Source organism: Microcebus murinus, chromosome 1, assembly GCF_040939455.1.
Source record: "Microcebus murinus isolate Inina chromosome 1, M.murinus_Inina_mat1.0, whole genome shotgun sequence".
Classification (NCBI taxonomy): Eukaryota; Metazoa; Chordata; class Mammalia; order Primates; family Cheirogaleidae; genus Microcebus; species Microcebus murinus.
This window is the reverse complement of record NC_134104.1, coordinates 4,051,301-4,070,758: the sequence shown is the minus strand read 5'-3', so window position 1 is coordinate 4,070,758 and position 19,458 is coordinate 4,051,301. Positions and strand designations below refer to the sequence as shown.

Genomic DNA, 19,458 nt, shown 5'->3' with positions numbered 1-19,458 from the left:
TATTCTGAGGTTTTTCTTCCTGGCAGAAAATTAATGCATTTAACCAGGACATCCTCGCCATAGTACAAGGGGAGGAAATTGTCGGGGAGGAAGATACCCGGCTGTTTACCAAACTACGAAAGGAGTTCTGCAAATGGAGTGGTTTAATTGAAGATAATTTCCAGAAAAGTGAGTATCTTAGTCCCTTTGGGCTGCTATAACAAAAAACGCTTTAGACTGGGTAATTTACAAACAATAGAAATTTATTGCTCGCAGTTCTGGAGGCTGAAATGCGTAATCATCGAGGCACCGGCAGACTCAGTGTCTAGTGAGGGCTAGGTCTCTGCTTCAAAGACGGCACCTGCTAGCTGTGTCCCCATATGGCACACGGGACAAACGAGCTCCCTCAGACTCCTTTTTTATGAGGGTGCAGCAAGCATGTCTCAGAGATAGTGTGGGTTCAATTCCAGACAATCAAAATCAAGTGAATATTGCGATAACACAAGTGACAAATTTTTTATATTCCCGATTCATATAAAAGTTATATTTATACCACACTGTAGTCTAAATGTGCAATAATAGCACTATGTCTAAAAAATGTATGTACTTTAATTTTAAAAATATTTTATGGCTGGCCGGGCGCTGTGGCTCACGCCTGTAATCCTAGCTCTTGGGAGGCCGAGGCAGGCGGATTGCTCAAGGTCAGGAGTTCGAAACCAGCCTGAGCAAGAGCAAGACCCCGTCTCTACTATAAATAGAAAGAAATTAATTGGCCAACTGATATATATATAAAAAATTAGCCGGGCATGGTGGCGCATGCCTGTAGTCCCAGCTACTCGGGAGGCTGAGGCAGGAGGATCGCTTGAGCCCAGGAGTTTGAGGTTGCTGTGAGCTAGGCTGACACCACGGCACTCACTCTAGCCTGGACAACAAAGTGAGACTCTGTCTCAAAAAATAAAAAAAAAAAAAAAAAAATTTATGGCTGAAAAATACTGGCACAGGCACAAAGTGAGCATGTGCTGTTGGAAAAATGGCACCAATAGACTTGTCCAATGCAGGGTCGCCATGAACCTTCAATTTGTGAAAGCCTCGGAGTCTGCACAGCGCAATGCAGAGGTGTGTGCCTTTACTCCCATGCGTGAGGGCAGAGCCCGCACTTCCCAATGACCCCGCCTCTTAAGGTTGAGTTTCACATTGGGGTTTACATTTCAACATGTTGGCTGGGCGCGGTGGCTCACGCCTGTAATCCCAGCACTCTGGGAGGCCGAGGCAGGAGGATCACTTGAGGCCAGGAGTTGGAGACCAGCCTGAGCAAGAGCAAGACCCCATCTCTACTAAAAATAGAAAAAACTAGCCGGGCATGGTGGCGCCTGTAATCCCAGCTCTTTTGGAGGCTGAGGCAGGAGGATGGCTTGAGCCCAGGAGTTTGAGGTTGCAGTGAGCAAGGCTGACACTATGGCACTCTAGCCCAGGTGACAGAGCAAGACTCCGTCTCAAAAAAAAAAAAAAAAAAAAAAAAAAAACCCAAAAAACCAAAATAATAAAATAAATTTCAACATATGAATTTTGGGGGACACAAACATTCAGTCCATGCGGCGGGGAGTCAAGGTACCATCATAAACCCGATATATCGGGTTGACAGAGAGGAAAGTGGAGCATTGGTGAGGACAGCCACAATAAGGCGTTAGTGCCGCAAAAGCCACATTTGCTCTGTTCCCTATCACTGGACCCAAGTGTCCATCAGCTGGTGAACGGATAAACAACCGTGGAACATCCACGGGTGGCCCGAGTCTGCCAGGGCTGCCAGCACGAAGCCCCACAGACAGGGTGGCTTAAACAACAGAAATGTTCTATCTTACCATCGTGGAGGCTAGAAGTCCGAGGTCAGGGCGTCGGCGGGTCTGGTTTCTCCTGGGGCCTCTCTCCTTGTCTTGTGGACGGTATCTTCTCCCTGTGTCCTCTGTATTGTCCTTCCGTGTCCTAATCCCCTCTTCTTAGAAGGACCGCGGTCAGACTGGATGACGCCCCACACTAATGACCTTACTGCAATTTAATCACCTCTGTAAAGAGCCTGTCTCCAAACGGTCACGTGCTCAGGGACTGGGGGTTAGGGCTTCCGCACGTGAACTTGTGGGGGACACAGTTCAGCCTGTGACACCAGACACTGGCATATTTTCAGCCACAAAAAGGTAGCTGATGGACACTTGGGTTTAGTGATAGGGAACAGAGCAAATGTGGCTTTTGTGGCACCCATGTGGCAGCACTGATAGATGCTGCCACATGGGTGACTCTTGATGTCACACTGAGTTAAAGCAACAAGTGATGAAGCACCACATACTGTGAGCCCATTGGTAGGAAAAGTCTGGAACAGGTAAATCCCCAGGGACAGAAAGCAGAGCTGTGGCTGCCAGGGCTGGGGAGGGGGCGCTGGGGAGGGGGCGCTGGGGAGGGGGCGCTGGGGAGGGACTGCTGATGGGTGGGGGGGTTTCCTTGGGGTGACGGAAACGTCTAGGAGTTAGTGGGGACAGTGGCCCAACTTGTGAACATAACTAAAAATCACCGAGTTGTGCACTTTTAATGAGGTGAATCTTATTATAGTATGCGAATGATATCTCAAATTAAAAAATTCCTGTGGGAAAATATCTCCTGACCGAAAAATGGCATCAATCAGACAGCCATGCCTGCTTAGTTCTTCAAAAGGAGGAACCAGAGCCCTTCTGAATTCCCACCCTGGATGGAAACCCCATAGTCTAGGTGGTTGAGAGTAGAAATAATTCCAAAAGCATGGAGATAAAAGAAACATTTTGTATAATCAAGAGTGATACCTCTGACTCGAGGGGGGAGGGGGGCAAGGGCAACCTTAACATTTGTACCCCCGTAATATGCTGGGAAAAAAATCAATAAATTAAATAAAAAAGATAAGAGAAAAAAAGTGATACCAAGTCACATTGATACAGTTCGATGTGCCTGGTTACTGTGTCACTCCACTGGATTTATAAATGATTTTTTACTCATGCCGCTCACGTGAGTGTGAGACGGGCAGCTGATTCCAGACGGCGTTCAAGGTCATTTCTGCTTTTTAAGGGGCCTACAGTTCTATGTAGTATTCCATTGCTATATTCTTTAACGTAGTATTCTATTATGATACGATTTGTTCGGTTAAAATAACATTGGATTTACAAAAGTTCATACTCAAGTTCCTTTCCAAGAGTGCTTCCTCCTCTAACTTGCTGCACTTGCTGATTTCTGGCATCTTCCCGGCTCCTGCCCTCCCCATCCCGAATGACTAAGGAAATTTATCTTGAGATCTATTTCTTCATTGCAACCCCTGGTTTTATTTTGCAACTCGCAGGTCAGATTTGATGTGATGCTATTTGTTTCTGACCACTCATATTTCCAGGAAGTCTAGAATGGTATTATGTTTAGAAAAACCCACGAGATTGTTTTGTTTTGTTTTGTTTTGTTATAAACCTTGAAATATTCTTTTTTTTTTATTTCGGCATATTATGGGGGTACAGATTTTAAGGTTTCAATAAATGCCCTTTCCCTCCCTCCCCCCCCACAAGTCTGAGTCTCCAGCATGACCATCCCCCAGATGGTGCACATCTCACTCATTATGTATGTATATACCCGCCCCCCTCCCCCCTCCCACCTGGCCAGTACCCTATTACTGTAGTACCTATGTGTCCACTTAGGTGCTGCTCAGTTAATACCAGTTTCCTGGTGAGTATATGTGGTGCTTGTTTTTCCATTCTTGGGAAACTTCACTTAGTAGAATGGGTTCCAGCTCTAACCAGGAAAATATAAGATGTGCTATATCACCGTTGTTTCTTAGCGCTGAATAGTACTCCATGGTATACATATACGACATTTTATTAATCCATTCTTGGATTGATGGGCACTTGGGCTGTTTCCACAGCCTTGCAATTATGAATCCTGCTGCTATAAACATTCAAGTGCAGGTGTCTTTTTAGTAGAGTGTCATTGGATCTTTTGGGTAGATGCCCAGCAATGGGATTGCTGGATCAAATGGTAGATTCACTTGTATCACTTTAAGGTATCTCCATATTGCTTTCCACAGAGGTTGAACGACGAGATTATTTTTGTAAAATAATTCAGAGCTATTCCTTCCTTCCTACTGTAGGTTATGAAATTATCAGCAGACAGGTCTGGAAGTTTGAATGTCAGTTTCGTGGCAGAGAGCTGCCAGGATTCGTGAATTACAAGACGTTTGAGACTATCGTCAAACAACAGATCAGAACCCTGGAAGAGCCGGCTGTGGACATGCTGCACAAGGTGACCGGTGAGTTCTTGGTTTCGCCTTTAGGCATTGTGTTTCCAGGGCAGGGAAAGGTCTGAGCCAAAGCCAGCGGTACACTCCCTTCAGAGCCTTCCTCCTGGGGTGGTTTCCAGCACCAACAAGCAGCTCGCCAACTTGGTGCCCAAGAGCTCGATTCAGTTCTAATCCTAACTGCCCGGGTCAGCACAGACCCCACAGACACCTGAAGGACTCGGTCCCACAACTTCCCCCAGCTACAGATGCCAGTCTGGAGTCGCAGACCTCCCGCACTCCTACCTGGCCGTCTGTAAGTCAGGGCTCCTGCAACCCGCTCCTCAGCCTCCATCCTTTTGCTAGAATAGGAACGCACTTTGCTGACCATTCCTGGTTTGCTATAAAAAGGATATTTTAGGCACAAAAGGACAGCCAGGTGAAGAGGAAGCTAGGGCAAGTTCTGGGAGGGTCCCGAGTGCAGGAGCTGCTGTCCCCGTGGAGTGGGGGTGCACACCCCGCCCCCTGCATGGGTCTGTGCTCACCTTCATGAGCAGGATTTCTTGGAAGCTTCATCACGCAGGCAGGACGGATCGTCCACCGATGTCCTGGCCCCTCCCTCCCTGCAGCTGCAAGTCCTAAGCTTCTAGTCGTGTCTCGGTCTCTCTCGTGACCAGCTCTCGTCCTGAAGCTACCGAGGGCCCACCGAGCGTTAATCTCATTAGAACAAGAGACGCTTCTATCGGCCAGGAAATCCCCAGGGGTGTAGGCGTCCGTGTCAGGAACTAGGCACAAAGACCAAGTGCGCGTTTCCTGTCATGCCGCGACTCCACCCCTCCACTGCTAGGGCTGCGTCACACTCTCACAGTACTGCTTGCTTGACATTTCTGAGACATAAAAAGTCAGTGATTAAATAACTGTGCGTGAAGGCATGTCTCAAGCATCCTAAAGTGACGCAGGAACTAGGTTGTCACGTGTCACAGGCAGGGCGGAAACTGTACCGTACTACGGTCACATCCGTCCTGAAATGCTTTGCCTCCTTGGTTTTCCTGATGGGTCGAATCTCTTTTTCTTCATCCTTGAATGGCGACATCCTTACTCAGACTTCGACTGGCTCCCTTTAGCAATAATTAATAATCATTCGTAGATCGTGAACTAAGGGGCTGGAGACAGCTTTAGAATGGCTCACTGAGAGATGTACATTTCCAATAAAATTTTACCTCTTAAGCTTAATAATTACATACCCAAACCTGTCATTGTGTTGCTTTTGGTCAATTACACACGCTTAATTCACTCAGAAGAAAGTTTGTAATACTTATATGTTTAATCATACAAAACAGTTTAAAAAATTATATATATATATATATATATATATATATATATATATACCTACTTCTGTTCTGGAAATATATGATATGAAGATCAATAAAAGATATTCAAGCATAATGATACAGTACATTATATTACAATAAAAATTTTTCTGTGAGGAAGTAGAATAGAAATATGAGTTTGAAAAGTAAAAGATAAATAATGTCCTTTTTTTAAAATCTAAATAAGAGCTTATTCTTATATTTCGTTTCAAATGGATAATGTGGTCAGTCAGATTTCATTGTATATTTAAGAGTGATTTGACAGCTTTATTATAAAATATTAATATATTTATAATTTACCAGAATTTACATTCTTTGCAGCTATTCATATTTAGGATAAAAAGTTTAAATGTCAAATAAATATATACCAGGTAACATTTAGGTTTTAAATTTCTTCCTATGAGTTCTTCCAGTAAAAGGGCATGCCTTCCTTTTTTTAATGGTAAAGAGGAGAAGGGAGGGAGGGAGGAAACTTTTCATCTTACCATTTTATACAAATTTTTTTGCAATCTAGAACAAGTACAAATGATCCTACCAATATTGAACTGTTTTTCTTTTCCTGATCAGATATAGTCCGGATGGCTTTCTCAGATGTTTCGATAAAGAATTTTGAAGAATTTTTTAACCTCCACAGAACTGCTAAGGTAAAACCAACTGTATGTTATTAAAAAAAAAAAAAAAAGCCTGACACTAGAATGCAGATTTCTTGGATTAAGACCATTTCAACTTTATTGTATCTATCTATTTATTTATTTTGAGACAGAGTCTCATTCTGTTGCCTGGGCTAGAGTGCCATGGTATCAGCCTAGCTCACAGCAGCCTCAAGCTCCTGGGCTCAAGCGATCCTCCTACCTCAGCCTCCTGAGTAGCTTGGACTACAGGCATGCACCACCATGACTGGCTAACTTTTGCTTTATATTTTTAGTTGGCCAATTAATTTCTTTCTATTTTTAGTAGAGATGGGGTCTCGCTCTTGCTCAGGCTGGTTTCGAACACCCGACCTTTAGCAATCCGCCCTCCTTGGCCTTCCAGAGTGCTAGGATTACGGGCGTGAGCCACCGCGCCCGGCCCTATTGTATCTATTTAGAGGAGCAAACACCGTAGCTCACCTGCAAATCTTACTAACGGTGTTACCAGTGATGTCCAGTTAAAAGCAACGAAGAGAGAAAGAGAACGCTTACACTCGTGGGAACAAGAGGTCCACAGTTATTGTAGAAGACTATCACATCTGAAGGAAATAGCCCCAAATCCAGAAACTCGTTGAGGAAGCTAAGGCTAAAACTGGTATCTTTTGAGAGTAAAGAAAGAGCCAAGAAGAAACGAGAGACGCCCCCTCTCCACTCAGCCAGGGGGCCAGTCTGGGCCAAGCAGCCGACTCATCCCCTCTCAGACACAGGGTCCCCGGCACAGCTGGGGCGAGCTGGAGGTCTCGGGACAGGCCGCTGCACCAGCCTGGGCCTCTGGCTCCTCATCCATGAAGTGGGACCAGGAAGACCTTCCTCGGAAGGTTGTAGGAAATGCTTGGGACGCGGCCAGCGCGGTGCCTGGTGGCTGTCACCAAGGCCCGGAGGGCGCAGGTGTTCTCTGCTGCCGTCCCTCCTCCTGGGCGTTCTGGCAGCCAGTTTCTCTAAGCCTCCCAGGAGCTCGGCGAAACAGAATTTGGCCGAAGTGCCGCCTCCCTTGTCTCCTCCCCTCGGGCTCTCTGGCGGGTGTGACCTCCTCACTCGCAGACGACGCCCAAGTCCCCAAGGGAGAAGAGACAGGAGCTGCGTCCTGGCGCCCGAGGACACAGCCCGTGCAGGTCCCAGGCCCTGGGAGGGGTCTGGTCACACCTGCGGCTTCCCCGGAGATGCCGCCCCTCGGCCCCCACTTGGAGCGGCCGTGGGCGGCCTGTGCGCTCTCACGCGTGTCGGGGAAGCTGACGCACGCGGTCTTTCCAGGCGACCTGTCTTCGTGCGTCTCGGGGAGTCGCTTCCCCAGGGGGAAACTGAGTTGTGCTTGTCTTTTGCCGTAGTCCAAAATTGAAGACATCAGACTAGAAAAAGAGAAGGAAGCTGAGAAGTCGATCCGACTGCACTTCCAGATGGAGCAGATCGTCTACTGCCAGGACCAGGTGTACCGGGGCGCGCTGCAGAAGGTCCGCGAGGAGGAGGTGGAAGAAGAGAAAACTAAAAAGTCAAGTGGTTATCATCCTGTGCAGACTACACAAAACTCCAAAGATTCTTCCATGGCTGAGATCTTTCAGCACCTGATGGCCTACCACCAGGTGAGTCTGCGAACCTCTCAGAGGGGCGTTTCCTTTTCTTCCAAATGCCTCTCTCCCTGGTCTAGCTCTCCCTGCAGGTGGCCGCCGCTCAGCTCCACTGTTCGGCTCTTTCTCAGCCTCGATAGGAGAGGCTGTGGCTTAGAGCCGCTGACACCTGCTTCTGACTCGCTGTGTGGCCCTGGCCAAGTTACTTAACCTCTCTGAGCCTTGGCTTTCTTCTCTGTAAAGTGGAATCTCCCCATGGGGTTCTAGCGACTGTTCCGCGAGTCAGGTGTGGTTACGTTCCTTAGCGCGGCGTTGGAATGCAGCTGCAGCTCACCAGGTGGAAGCTGTCCCACAGACGTGTACGTTCATTGACACTGCACGCTTCAGTTGACTGAACGTGCAGTCTAACTCATCCCGGGGACGGGGACTGTGAACCCAGGTACAACTCGGGTAGAGCCGTGGGGATATGCAGAAATCTGGACAGGTGAAGCAAAGCGCCATCTCTTGGTTGGCCAGACGTCTCCATCAGTTCACAGTCTGGAGGGCTAAGGCAGTGCTGCTCAGACGCCACCACGCACACAGGCCTCCCGCGCGGCGTGCTGAAGTGCGGGTTGCTGATTGCAGGTCCGGGTGGGGCCCAGATTCTGCACTTTTCACGGGCTCTCGGAAGATGCCCGTGCTACTGGACAAGAGACCCGCTACCAACGGCCAAACCGCACTCCTGCAGACGCTGGGAGGCGCAGGGGCTGAGTGCAGCCAGTGAATGGTGAGACAGGAGCGCACAGCTGCTTCTCTGCAGCTGAGCCCAGCACCTGTCTGCTGCTCACGCTGCCTCTTAGAATGCATGAGCAGGTAAGGTGTGCACCTGCGCAAAACCCAAAAAGGTAGAGTGAGTGACGGTGGAGAATGAGTCTCCAACCAACCCCACCAGAGCCAGGCAGCTCCCTCCCCGGAAGCAGCCCTTCTCCAGGTTTCCCATCCTCCCAGAGCAAACCCCTGCGTTGGAAAGCGGCCCTGCATGTGCTCTTTGCGATTGTCTTTGCACCGAGGGTAGCGGAGTAGTGCACGTGCCGTTCTGCACCCTGCTGCTCTTGCTGTGCCTGGGAGACGCCCCGTTCTTTATAACGGCTGCCGAGGGGACCGTATTGGAGCCCTAGCGCGCTGAGCCAGTCCCCTGTTCGTGGAAGTAGTTTGTTTCCAGTCTCGGGCTAAAGCAGGAGCACCGATAGCCTCCTCCATACGTCGTGTATCTGGGAGCGGAAATTGCTAGAAAGGAGATTCCTGGTGTATTGGTGCCAGGGAAGCAGACGCAATAGGATATATGTAGCTACAGAAATATAGTTCAAGGACTTGGCTTGTGGGGCTGTGAGGGCCGGCCAGTCCAAAATCTCCTCTTCTTCCGCAAAACCTCATTTCCGCCCTCAAGGCCTTTCAGCGGATTGGCTGAGGCTGCCCAGGTCATGGAGGGTCATCTCCTTGAAGTCACAGCTGTAGGTGTTAAGCGTGCGTACAGAATGCCTCCCCAGCGACACCCACGTCCGCACTGATGGACTCCCTGGGGACCCTGGCCCAGCCAGTGGACGCACGCAGCTGACCGTCGCGCCTGGGGAAAGCACAGCGTGTTGCAGACTGGCAAACGTTACCCGCTATTGCGGTTTAGTCCACACCCAAAGTGGAGTCATCTGTGGAAATCATATTGGCGAAAATCGATGTCTTTTAACTTTAATTGGCAATTCTCTTACGGCAACGAGGTGGTCCATCTTTCCGTGTGTTGAGAGTGATTTTTGTTTCTTGTGTAGCAAACTGTCCATACAGGAGGAGCTCTTGGCACGGTGAGGGGTTAGGCTTTTGTAACTTAGGATGCATGCAAATACTCTATATTTCGTCGTTTGCCTTGTGACTTCGTCTCTGGTGGGTTTAGACCGGGCTGAAGTTTTCTAGACTTGTGGGTTGGATTTCATTGTTGTTTCTTTTTGGTCTTGTGTGTTTTCTGGTCATACTTTTTTTTTTTTTTTTGAGACAGAGTCTCACTCTGTCACCTGGGCTAGAGTGCCATGGCGTCAGCCTAGCTCACAACAACCTCAAACTCCTGGGCTCAAGCAATCCTCTTGCCTCAGCCTCCCGAGTAGCTGGGACTACAGGCATGCATGCGCCACCATGCCCGGCTAATTTTTTCTATATATTTTTAGTTGGCCAATTAATTTCTTTCTATTTTTTAGTAGAGACAGGGGTCTCGCTCTTGCTCAGGCTGGTTTTGAACTCCTGACCTGGATCGATCCTCCCGCCTTGGTCTCCCAAAGTGCCAGGAATACAGGCATGAGCCACCACGCCCAGCCCGTTTTCTGGTCATACTTTAAAAGGATTTTGTCTCTCTGAGGTTATAAACAATTGCACAATATTTCTTCAAGTCATTTATTGCTTTAGCTTTTACGTTGTACCCGTGATGCATTGGGAATTATTGGAGGCCAAGAGTCCTGTCCCAGCGCCATCAATCAACACAATCTTGTCCCCATGACAGCCACCTGCCCTGCCGTGCACACTTCCCTCCTGCACTCAGGTCCTTGTCTGGAGCCTGTCTTCTGGTCTCTTGGCGGTCTTGTCCTCGATCATTGTCACCGTGGTCACATGCGAGCATCCCTGTGCAATGTCACACTGCACAGCACAACCAGTGTTCTTGCCTTCATTGTGCCACGATATTTGTTAGATATATTTTACCATCTTAACCGTCAGTATTTGTAGGTGTTCGGTTCGATGGCGCCAAGTCCATTCACATTGTGGTGCAGCCATCACCACCGTCCATCTCCAGAACGTTTCTATTTTCTCAGACTGAAACTCTGTCCCCGTGAAATGCTAACTCCCCTCCCCCAGCCCCTGGCGCCCACCTCTCTACTTCCGGTCTCTATGGATTTTACTGCCCTGGGGACCTCGTACAAGTGGAACCACACGGTATCTGTCCCTTTGCGACTGGCTCACCTCACCCGCACGATGTCTTCCACCTTCGTCTGCCTGGTGGCGTGGGCCGGAGTCTTGGTCCCTGTGCGACAGTAATGGTCCACTGATGCATGTGTCACCTTGGCTTCATCCGTGGACACCTGGATTGCTCCACCTGCTGGCTGCTGAGACCAGGGCTGCCACGAACATGGGTGTACAAGTATCCGGGCCCCGCTGCTTTTTATGTAGAAACTTTCTGTGTATTTTTGCTTATTCCAGTTTCAGGATGGATTTTAGAATGAGCTTATCCAGTTTCCTAGGAGCAGAGAGAACCGCTGGTGTGTTTATTGGGATTGCATTCTCTGCCTGGGTCCACGTAGGGCAAGCTGGCGTCTTTCTGACGCCACGGCTCCTGTCCACGGGCATCGCGGGTCTCTACATTTTAAAGGCCTCTTTTCGGTGGGGGGGGGGGGTGTCTCAGGAGCATATTGCAGTTTTCTTTGTGTAGACAGTGCACAGTTCTGAGGTTTGTGCGTACGTATTTCCTCGCCGCTGTGTCTGCTGCACAGGGCCCTCTCCCCCATGACACCTTCCGCAGTTGGCGGTAGGTGTGGCTTCCATGCATGAGCTTATGCCCCACACCCCGCTGCGTCTCTTACTGCGTATGGCGGTTTCACGGCTTCCCCAGGGGCCCACGCACCATGTGCAGGTAGCCATGCCTGTGTCCTGCCCTGGCCCCAGCATCACGCCTGAGCCCCTTCCATCCGCCTGTTCCTATCTCCTTTCCCCGTCTGCACCGGGACATGGGCCCCCCCTTCGCTGGCTCTGGCCCTGGGACACGCACCACCCTGTGTCCCGTCTCTGTCTTGCTGACCCCCTCCACTGACTTCCACCAGGTGCTCATTATGTGCCTGGCATCTCTCTAGACCTGTGTCCTTTAACCCATTTTGTCTCTGTAGCCACCCAGTGCTGTCCGTGCCCCTGTTCCATAGGGAAGGGCACCGAGGCACAGAGAGGTGGCAGGACTTGCCCGGGTACCGGTGCCCGTCACCTTCCTGCACGGTCAGCCAGGCCCGGGAAAGAGGACACCTTCCCTAAAGGTGGGGGCTTCGGGGGGAGGAAATGGGAAGTGTGTGCATGTGCAGGTAACTCAGGGGCTCCTTCTGTGGCCTTTGACAGCCCAGCGTCCACTTCCTGCTAAAATCACCTGAGTGTGGATGAAAGACAAGCCGTGACGTCTTCTCGGCAGGGTTGTGACTGATCTGGAAATGCAGTTCCTGTGCTGTCTGTGCTTCTTAAGAGCACGTCTTCCCTCTCCCATCTGCAGTCCCCGCTTCACGGCCAGGAAAAGCCGGTGGCTTGGAGCCGGGACTGTCCTTGCCCCGTGCGCGGCTCCCCTCTGCCTCCCGAGCAGAGGACGCTGAGGGGCCTGCAACCCGGGGGAGGGACCTTGTCCTCGCCAGGTCTCCCTCCCCGGGCATCTGGGCGCCGCGAGCCCGCCCCGACCCACCTGTGCGTTGTCCCTTCCTTCCAGGAGGTCAGCAAGCGCATCTCCAACCACATCCCCCTCACCATCCAGTACTTCGTCCTCCAGATGTACGGCCGGGAGCTGCAGAAGGGCATGCTGCAGCTGCTGCAGGACAAGGACAGCTACAGCTGGCTCCTGAAGGAGCGCAGCGACACCAGTGACAAGAGGAAGTTCCTGAAGGAGAGGCTCTCGCGGCTGGCGCAGGCCCGGCGCCGGCTGGCCAAGTTCCCCGGTTAATCGGGCTCTCTGCCCGGCCCCGTAGACATGCTTCCCCCCCATAGCTGCACCCCCACCATTCAGCCGCTGAACACTGTGTTTGGGCGCTCCGTGGCCAGGCCTGACGGGCACGGTCCCTGCTCATCCGTCAGCTGATGAGGACTTAGTAAGTGGCTCTGGCGGCCATCTGATCTCCAGCGCTGAGACGACTGCCCTGCCTGCAGACGCGCAGGGTCTCCACGGGGTGAATGAGGCCACGTTCCCGACTGGGAGGAAGTCTTTTCAGCCCCTAGAATCACTTTTCCTCCCTGAACTCTCCTCTTTGATTCGTTAGAAGCCCATGCATGCTAGCCACCCCAGGAGGGCTCTTTCCTGCTTTTTGTAATGTCCTTTCAGGAACCCAGTGTTTTCGGAGCATCGGTACCGCCTGTGTACGCTTCTAGGACTCGCACCTCTTTGTAATAAACTCATTTCTAGCAGACCTTTCTCGGATGTGCTTTGCATTTCGGGGAGAACTCGCAAGTGGCAGCAGGTAGGAGCCCAGTGGCGCAGGACTGAGCACCGAAGCCGCCCCCCGTGGCAGGACTAGGCGGGAGCGAGCAGAGGAGCAGGGTCTGAGGATTTGCTAGAGACTGAAGGGAAAGGGAGAGAACAGACTTAAAAAAAATGGAACCGAACGTGAAGCCAGCGGCACTGTTCACAGTGTGCACTGAACAAGTGTCCAGTTTGTTTAGTCACCAGGTACCTGCGTGGACTTGAGGAAGAACAGGGTCAAGTACAAGGTCAAGAGGAGGTTGCGCTGTGGTAGGACTTTGCCGCATGCAGGAGCGCTGGCTGGGGGGCGCCGGGAAGCAGAGGAGGGGGAATGTTAGCATGAATTGCCTTGGAGTAGAATTGCCCTGGGGGAGGGCTGTGGAGTCCAAGCTGTTCCCTTTGGTCTAGCCAGGGGCGGGAGACTCCCGGCCACACCCTTTCCCCCTTAACCCTCCGAGAACCACGGCTCCAAATCAGTGCTGCTGCCAGGACCTCCCTCCCCACCAGCCCAAGGCGGGCTCGAGGGCAGGATCGTGGACCGTGGCTGCAGGGGCTATGAGAAGACCTGCTGCTGTGTCCTGTACCCACCTCGGGACGGCGCTCACCGGCCGCGAAGCCTCGCCCGCGGCCGCACTCACAGTCCGCACGGCGGTCTGTGCCGTGCGTTGACGACGAGTCCGTTTTGCTCTTGTGTGATGAGGGAAGCTTGAAAGCACTGAAAGCTTGTTTTACATTCCAGGCGGCTTCACTTGTCATGTACATCAGAATAGGGAACGTATACATATATGTTTTCATTACGTTATTTTTAAATGTTCGCAACTTTATTTTGATAAATGAAAAATTAGAGAAGTCACATCGCGGCTGTCGGCTAAAGTCGCTGTGCCCGTTCATCTGTGGCTGTGGTCCCGAAGTGGTTAAGGGACAGTCGAGGGACCACAAGCAGCCGAGCCTGGGTGAGAGAAGACCAGGGGGCGCTGGAGGGATGAGGGGTGAACACCGCGGAGCAGACGTTCTCCACGGAGGCACATTCCACACTGTGGGGGATGGGGCGTGCTCTCTGCAGAGATGTCCAGAGTGGAGAGGGCCACCTCGTTGGGGAGTAGGGTGGGGGCCAGACCAGCGACACCATCCCCTCCCATCTGGGCCCCCCACCCTCAAACTCCTTCTCACTCCTGGGGCTCTGATCTGTTGGGACCATTTGAGAATGTTGGCAGGAGAGAGGATGCCAGGAAAACAGCAGGCCTTGCTCCTCGGCTGCGGGGGCCTCGTGCCTCTGCCAGGTGTGGCCGGCCGGACACCTGCAGGCTGGCTGGGGACCGCAGCGGGCAGCACAGGCTGGTGGGTTTGGCGAGTGCTTGAAGGGAAGGCTATACCCACACGCACGGACTTCTGTAGGAACAGGTTGTGTGTGCGCTGCGCGTGTTCCTGATCCGGCACCAGACATCTGTCCCTTCAGTAGACAGAGTCCAGGTCTTGTCACCTCACCGCTGGCCACCAGCCAGGCCAGCCCCTTCTGGGAGGCGGGCGCCCTCTCGTGGCCGGCTGGAGAACCTCATCACGGGGCGTCCCTTCCTTCCCACGCCCTCCCGCCTCCCTGTCAGTCATTCTTCCACCGACCTTAGATTCTGCAGGACCAGAAGCAGAGTCAGGGGAGTCAGGGCGTTGCAAGGGATTCCACTTCACTGTTGCCACGGTTTCCCTCCCACCTGGGGAGGCAGGAGGAAGGAGGTGGACGGCATGTGCCTCAGAGAAGGGAGTTTACCTGGGGGAGTCAGTGCACCTGCTGGGAACCCGCCAAGGTGCTTGCAAGAACTTTCCTTTTGGCCAAAAAGAGCAAAGGTGGGTATGCCCAGGCCTGTCCCGCTACTCACTGAGAGAGGAGGGGTGCGTTGCTCCTTCTCCCAGGTGGTCAGAACTCACAGAGCCCTGGAGACCCCTTTGTGTGACTCCTTCACTCCCAGGTTCCCCAGCCCCATGGCCCAGGCCAGCAATGGCACGGCCCCCGTCTGCCCCGAGTAGCCCCCACACAGGCGGGCCCCTTGGGGCCAGGACCTGCATCTCTAGCTTGAAGGCCATCGGCCTGTGCAGAGAATATCCACCGTGTCTACTCACGGACCCACTCCGGGCAGGTCTGGGTCTCGGTTGACCCCGCAGGGTGGGTTTGAGTTTAGAGCACGGCAAGGAGAGGGCCAGGGGAGACTGGACACACAGAAACAGAATGCCCGGCTTTCCAGAGCATGCAGCAGGTGCTTAATAAATGCTGTGAGGAGGGCGTGGAGACTAGGGGATACTGGACATAAGCCTTGTTTGAATGATCTTCTGGCTTCCTGACTGTCCTGTAAGATGCCAGGGGGCATCTGCCTTCATTGTCACCCTTCCCTAGCAAAAACCCCCCAGACAGCAGCTGTTATTTCAGAGGAAGGGAATCCAATCCCAGTGGCAAGTCCTCCACCAGGTAGCAATAAGACAACAAAGGGGACACAGACCCTGGCCTCCAGATCCCACTTCTGTTTTCCTCCAAGGAAAAAAAGGTCCAGCCCTCTATGCAGTTCGGTGGGTTTTCAGGCGGTTACAAGGCCAGCCTGTTTGATCCCAGTGAAGAGGACGGCCCTGGCAAGCTATCCAGCGCGTGCATAGCGCAAACACCAGTATTTATGGGGTTAATTCATTTAAAAGGAGTGAGCTGTTACCTTTGTGAATTGTTTCAGTGCTATGTTAGAAGTAGCATAAATTCCAGCATGTGTCTTAAAACCCCAGGCGCACCGGGCATGTGAGCTGTGGCTCATGCTGGGGCATCTTGAGACGTCCCCCTCCCTGTGTGTTCAGAGCCTGGAAGGGCCGTGGCCTGGGACTGGACTCCGGCCGGGCTGGGTGCGGCTCTTTACAGAATGGGGCTGCAGGCAGTAGCCCCGGCCTGGGGGTCAAAGAGCTCAGAGCTGCACAGGTGAGCCGTAAGGGACCAGAAGACAGAACCATGCACACGTGGACTTGAGTTTAAGGCGTGACCCTCCCCCAGCAACTCAGCCCGAGGGGAAGGAAGGGAAGGGGACCGCTTCTTTCAACACTGACCCTTCCTGCTGGGAGAAGCAATAAAGTGAGGGTGCAAATGACAGCTGTACTCTAATTAGCATTTGGGCTAATTTATATTAAGCACATTCCATTATGGCTTTTTATAAATGTTTACATACAAAAGTATCCATAATTTGCCTTAGTCTCTTGGCTTTCTGGATAGATCTTGGAAGTGAAGTCAGCCTCATCCAAAAGCAAAACCATTCAAAAGTAAAGTCACTTTCCAATGTAAAAGGTGTCACTGCATAAGAGCCGGCTGCTTTGCTCGCGGGGACATGTGAGGCACGCGGCTGATACTAGTTATTCACAGCCCCTCGTCTGTGAATTCACCTGTCTGCTAACATTGATCTGCAGCCGCCAGTCAACGCGCAGCCCTCTTGTGGGCAGGCGCGGGGCAGGGAGAAGTTTGTCACCCAAGGTGGACGTTGCCAGCCAAGGTCCAAAGAGCGACACTCAGCCTTCTCGTCTCGGCTCTCGTGCTGTAAGTAAGTGTCCTTCCCACGGTCTGTTATTGAGTGCCATGTTTTCCCAATTTTTGAACTTTTATTTGGTGATGTCACTGTTTCAAATGCCCCCAAATGCAGGGCTGATGCCTTGAGCACAAGAAGGCCGGGACGTGCCCTTTTGGAGCAAATAGGTGTGTTAGAGAAGGCTCGAGTTACAGACTAACGTGTCTTTGAAGACTAACGTGTCTTTAAACGTGTCTTTAAACATACATAAAACAAAGTTCCGTATCCATCAGCTTATAAAAATGCTGTGGCCAGAGGCTCACGGGAACCTGACTCTATTTCCCCAGGAGCAAGGGTGCAATACTCCCCCTTCAGTGTTGACGGTGACTTCACAGAACATCACTACCGTAGCAAGTCACAAGAGTCTGTAAGCGTATTATCTAGCACAAAGATATGTGCTTTAATTTTTCCCCGTGCTTTTGACACATTGCAATGTAAGGAAGCCAACCTCCTCCCATGCCCTGGGATCCCTGTCAGGCACTGAGTGAGGGGTGCTAGGGAAAAGGGTGGGGTCTGTCCTCAAGCAGGGAAAAGCTTCCCCGGTCTGTCACCCACCCATGTCTCAACCACAGAGCCCTGGGATGGAACCGCGTGAGGGAGGTCTCTGCCACCATGGACTCACAGGGCCTCCCCAGGGGAGACACCTGCAGGGACCAGACGTGACTCAGTCTTGGACATGCTGCCCCTGAGGGCGGAGGACGTGAGGACACCAGGCAGACAGGCCTGCAGACGGTGGTTCTCGGGCTCCGAGTCTGGGAGGCCCTGGCCACGCCCACGAGGGAATCACCGAAGGGACACCTTGGACAGGACCGGCTGCAGGACCCGAGGGTGGTCCGGCCCTGCCCGGCCTCCGAGCTCTGGCCGGCACGCCCTCCACCCCGGCCCCGCAGAGTGGCCTCCACATCCGCCCGCACGAGGACAGGCGGGCTGGCCCGGCGCCGGGCAGAGCTCCAAAGACGCAATAAATACGTGGAAAAAAACCATATAATTTATTTGCATGACATTCAATTTGACAATGGAATTTCACAATTTAAAAAAAGATACAAAACAGAAGACGAACCGTCGGTCACATAAATAAAAAGGAACGGCACAGGAGGAAGACGCTTTCGCCGTACGAGGCTGTGTGATAGCTGGCTGGGGGGGCAGATGCCCCGCGGTGCCGTGTCCCAGGCCCCTGGGGACAACCCCCCCCACGAGGCGCGTGGCACAGGAGTGTCCTGGGCTGTGGCTGGGGTTCTGTTTCAAGGTTAGGTCCTAGCAAGAGAAGCATTCATTTCCTTCTTTTAAAACCAGCGTGCTTGGAAAGGAGGCAGGACCACGGTGGAGCAGCACTCACGGCGGCACGAGAGGGACCCCCACCCCGGCCCCCTCGGAGCCCTGGGTGTTGGAAGGGACCACGGGAAGTCCGGAACGCAACGTCCTTCTCTTCTTCAGCACGTCTGTGGGAGCCAGTCCTTCCGTGAAGGTCATTCAGGTGCCCTGCACGTCCTTGGCCAGGACGACAACATCTCCGAGAGCCAAATGCCTGGACTCCTTGGAGGCGTCAGAGGCCAAGAATCCAGCACTGAGGTAGCAGCAGGTAGAAACACGACAAGGAAACAGGATGCACTTATCCTAAACCACACATCCCTGATGGCCCCAGGGGACTCGATTGCCAGCGATTGATTGGCAGGTGCAGAGAGGGTCCGCACGGTGCCCAGCTCGGCCCACTGCCAGGACCAAGGTCAGGCACACTCTGCGAGGGGGCTGGAGAGGGGCCTCGGGGGCTTCCCCCAAGGATGCCAGGACGTGCAGGTGGAGACCTGCACCAGGAGCCACCTCTGTGACCGCTTCCCTTGCACCGAGGGCTGTCTACACTGCCGTCCCCGCAAGGAGGGAAAAAAATAAAAGGTTTCTGTTGCCCTTGCAAGTGACTAGCACGTGGCCACCCAAATAAAGGGCTGGTCCCTCTATTTGGAGACACCGTCAGGGGCTGCTAAGAAGGCACTACAACATGATTGGCAAAGACCCCTTGTGGAGAGCCAGGCCGCGGGGCTATGCAGGTGGCCGTCCCCTTTTCAAACTCAAGCCGTCCAGCAGCTGAGAGGTGACAGCTCCCTGCTCATGGAGGAGCAGCCCCCGGAACAGGCGCAGAAGGGAGGTCCCGCAGGGCAGCCTCCACCCTGCTCCTCTGCGTCTGGCCCAGCTGGGCTGTCGCCCCTCTGGACAAGGGGTCAGAGGGAATGGGCCCGGGGCCGGGGGAGCCACTGCGGCCTGCACAGAACGGCGGAGAGTGCCATCGTCAGACAAGTTCACTGTTTAATACAAATGAAAGGACCTTTGAATCATCTCTAAAAATAAATCACGCACGGGGAACCAAAGCCAGCCCTTCCATTTTCTTGTGGAACGAAGTCAAGGACAAAGGCCATGAGGATCAGCTGTTTGCCTGTTCAAACAGGAAGGAAAAACAAAAACCAGATGTGACCTTCTTAAGACAAACCAAAAGTAGAGGAGTATTGTTGTCTTCTCTAGATCGACACGAAGCACTTATAAAGCAAACAAGCCAGTTTAATGGCACAAAGGGATCGCTGTGTCTCCAGCGTGGGCCAGAGTCGGGCCGGGACGGTGGGGCAGGGGCTGTGGGTGGACAGAGCAGAGGGGCATAGGCTGGTGTGAGTGAAGGCCGCGGCTCAGCGCAGCTGGGGCACATCTTACATCTGGGGAGCTGACCCCCGCCCGGTGTTTCATCAGCAGAGCCCTGGCCTCCTCCACTCAGCCCTTTCCGCGCCCAGGCCGGCCATGCTGACCCACCTGCGGCCCCC

General features: G+C 52.6%; 2 protein-coding genes across 5 annotated transcripts in view; one reads left to right on the top strand and one right to left on the bottom strand.

The window, feature by feature from the left end:
- The window catches only part of MX1 (MX dynamin like GTPase 1), a 31,896-nt gene extending 18,872 nt beyond the window's left edge, over positions 1-13,024 (top strand). For both annotated transcript variants that reach the window (XM_076000046.1, XM_076000050.1), the window contains exons 11-15: positions 27-168; positions 4,124-4,282; positions 6,187-6,263; positions 7,634-7,885; positions 12,336-13,024. In XM_076000046.1, the coding sequence (XP_075856161.1) occupies positions 27-168; positions 4,124-4,282; positions 6,187-6,263; positions 7,634-7,885; positions 12,336-12,566 (861 nt within the window). In that variant the 3' untranslated portion in view covers positions 12,567-13,024. The remainder of the gene's footprint in view (positions 1-26; positions 169-4,123; positions 4,283-6,186; positions 6,264-7,633; positions 7,886-12,335) is intronic.
- Positions 13,025-14,491: 1,467 nt separating this feature from the next.
- TMPRSS2 (transmembrane serine protease 2) overlaps positions 14,492-19,458 on the bottom strand; it is a 38,163-nt gene continuing 33,196 nt past the window's right edge. For all 3 annotated transcript variants that reach the window (XM_076000058.1, XM_076000053.1, XM_076000060.1), the window contains exon 14: positions 14,492-19,082. In XM_076000058.1, coding sequence (XP_075856173.1) covers positions 19,071-19,082 — 12 coding nt within the window. In that variant the 3' untranslated portion in view covers positions 14,492-19,070. The remainder of the gene's footprint in view (positions 19,083-19,458) is intronic.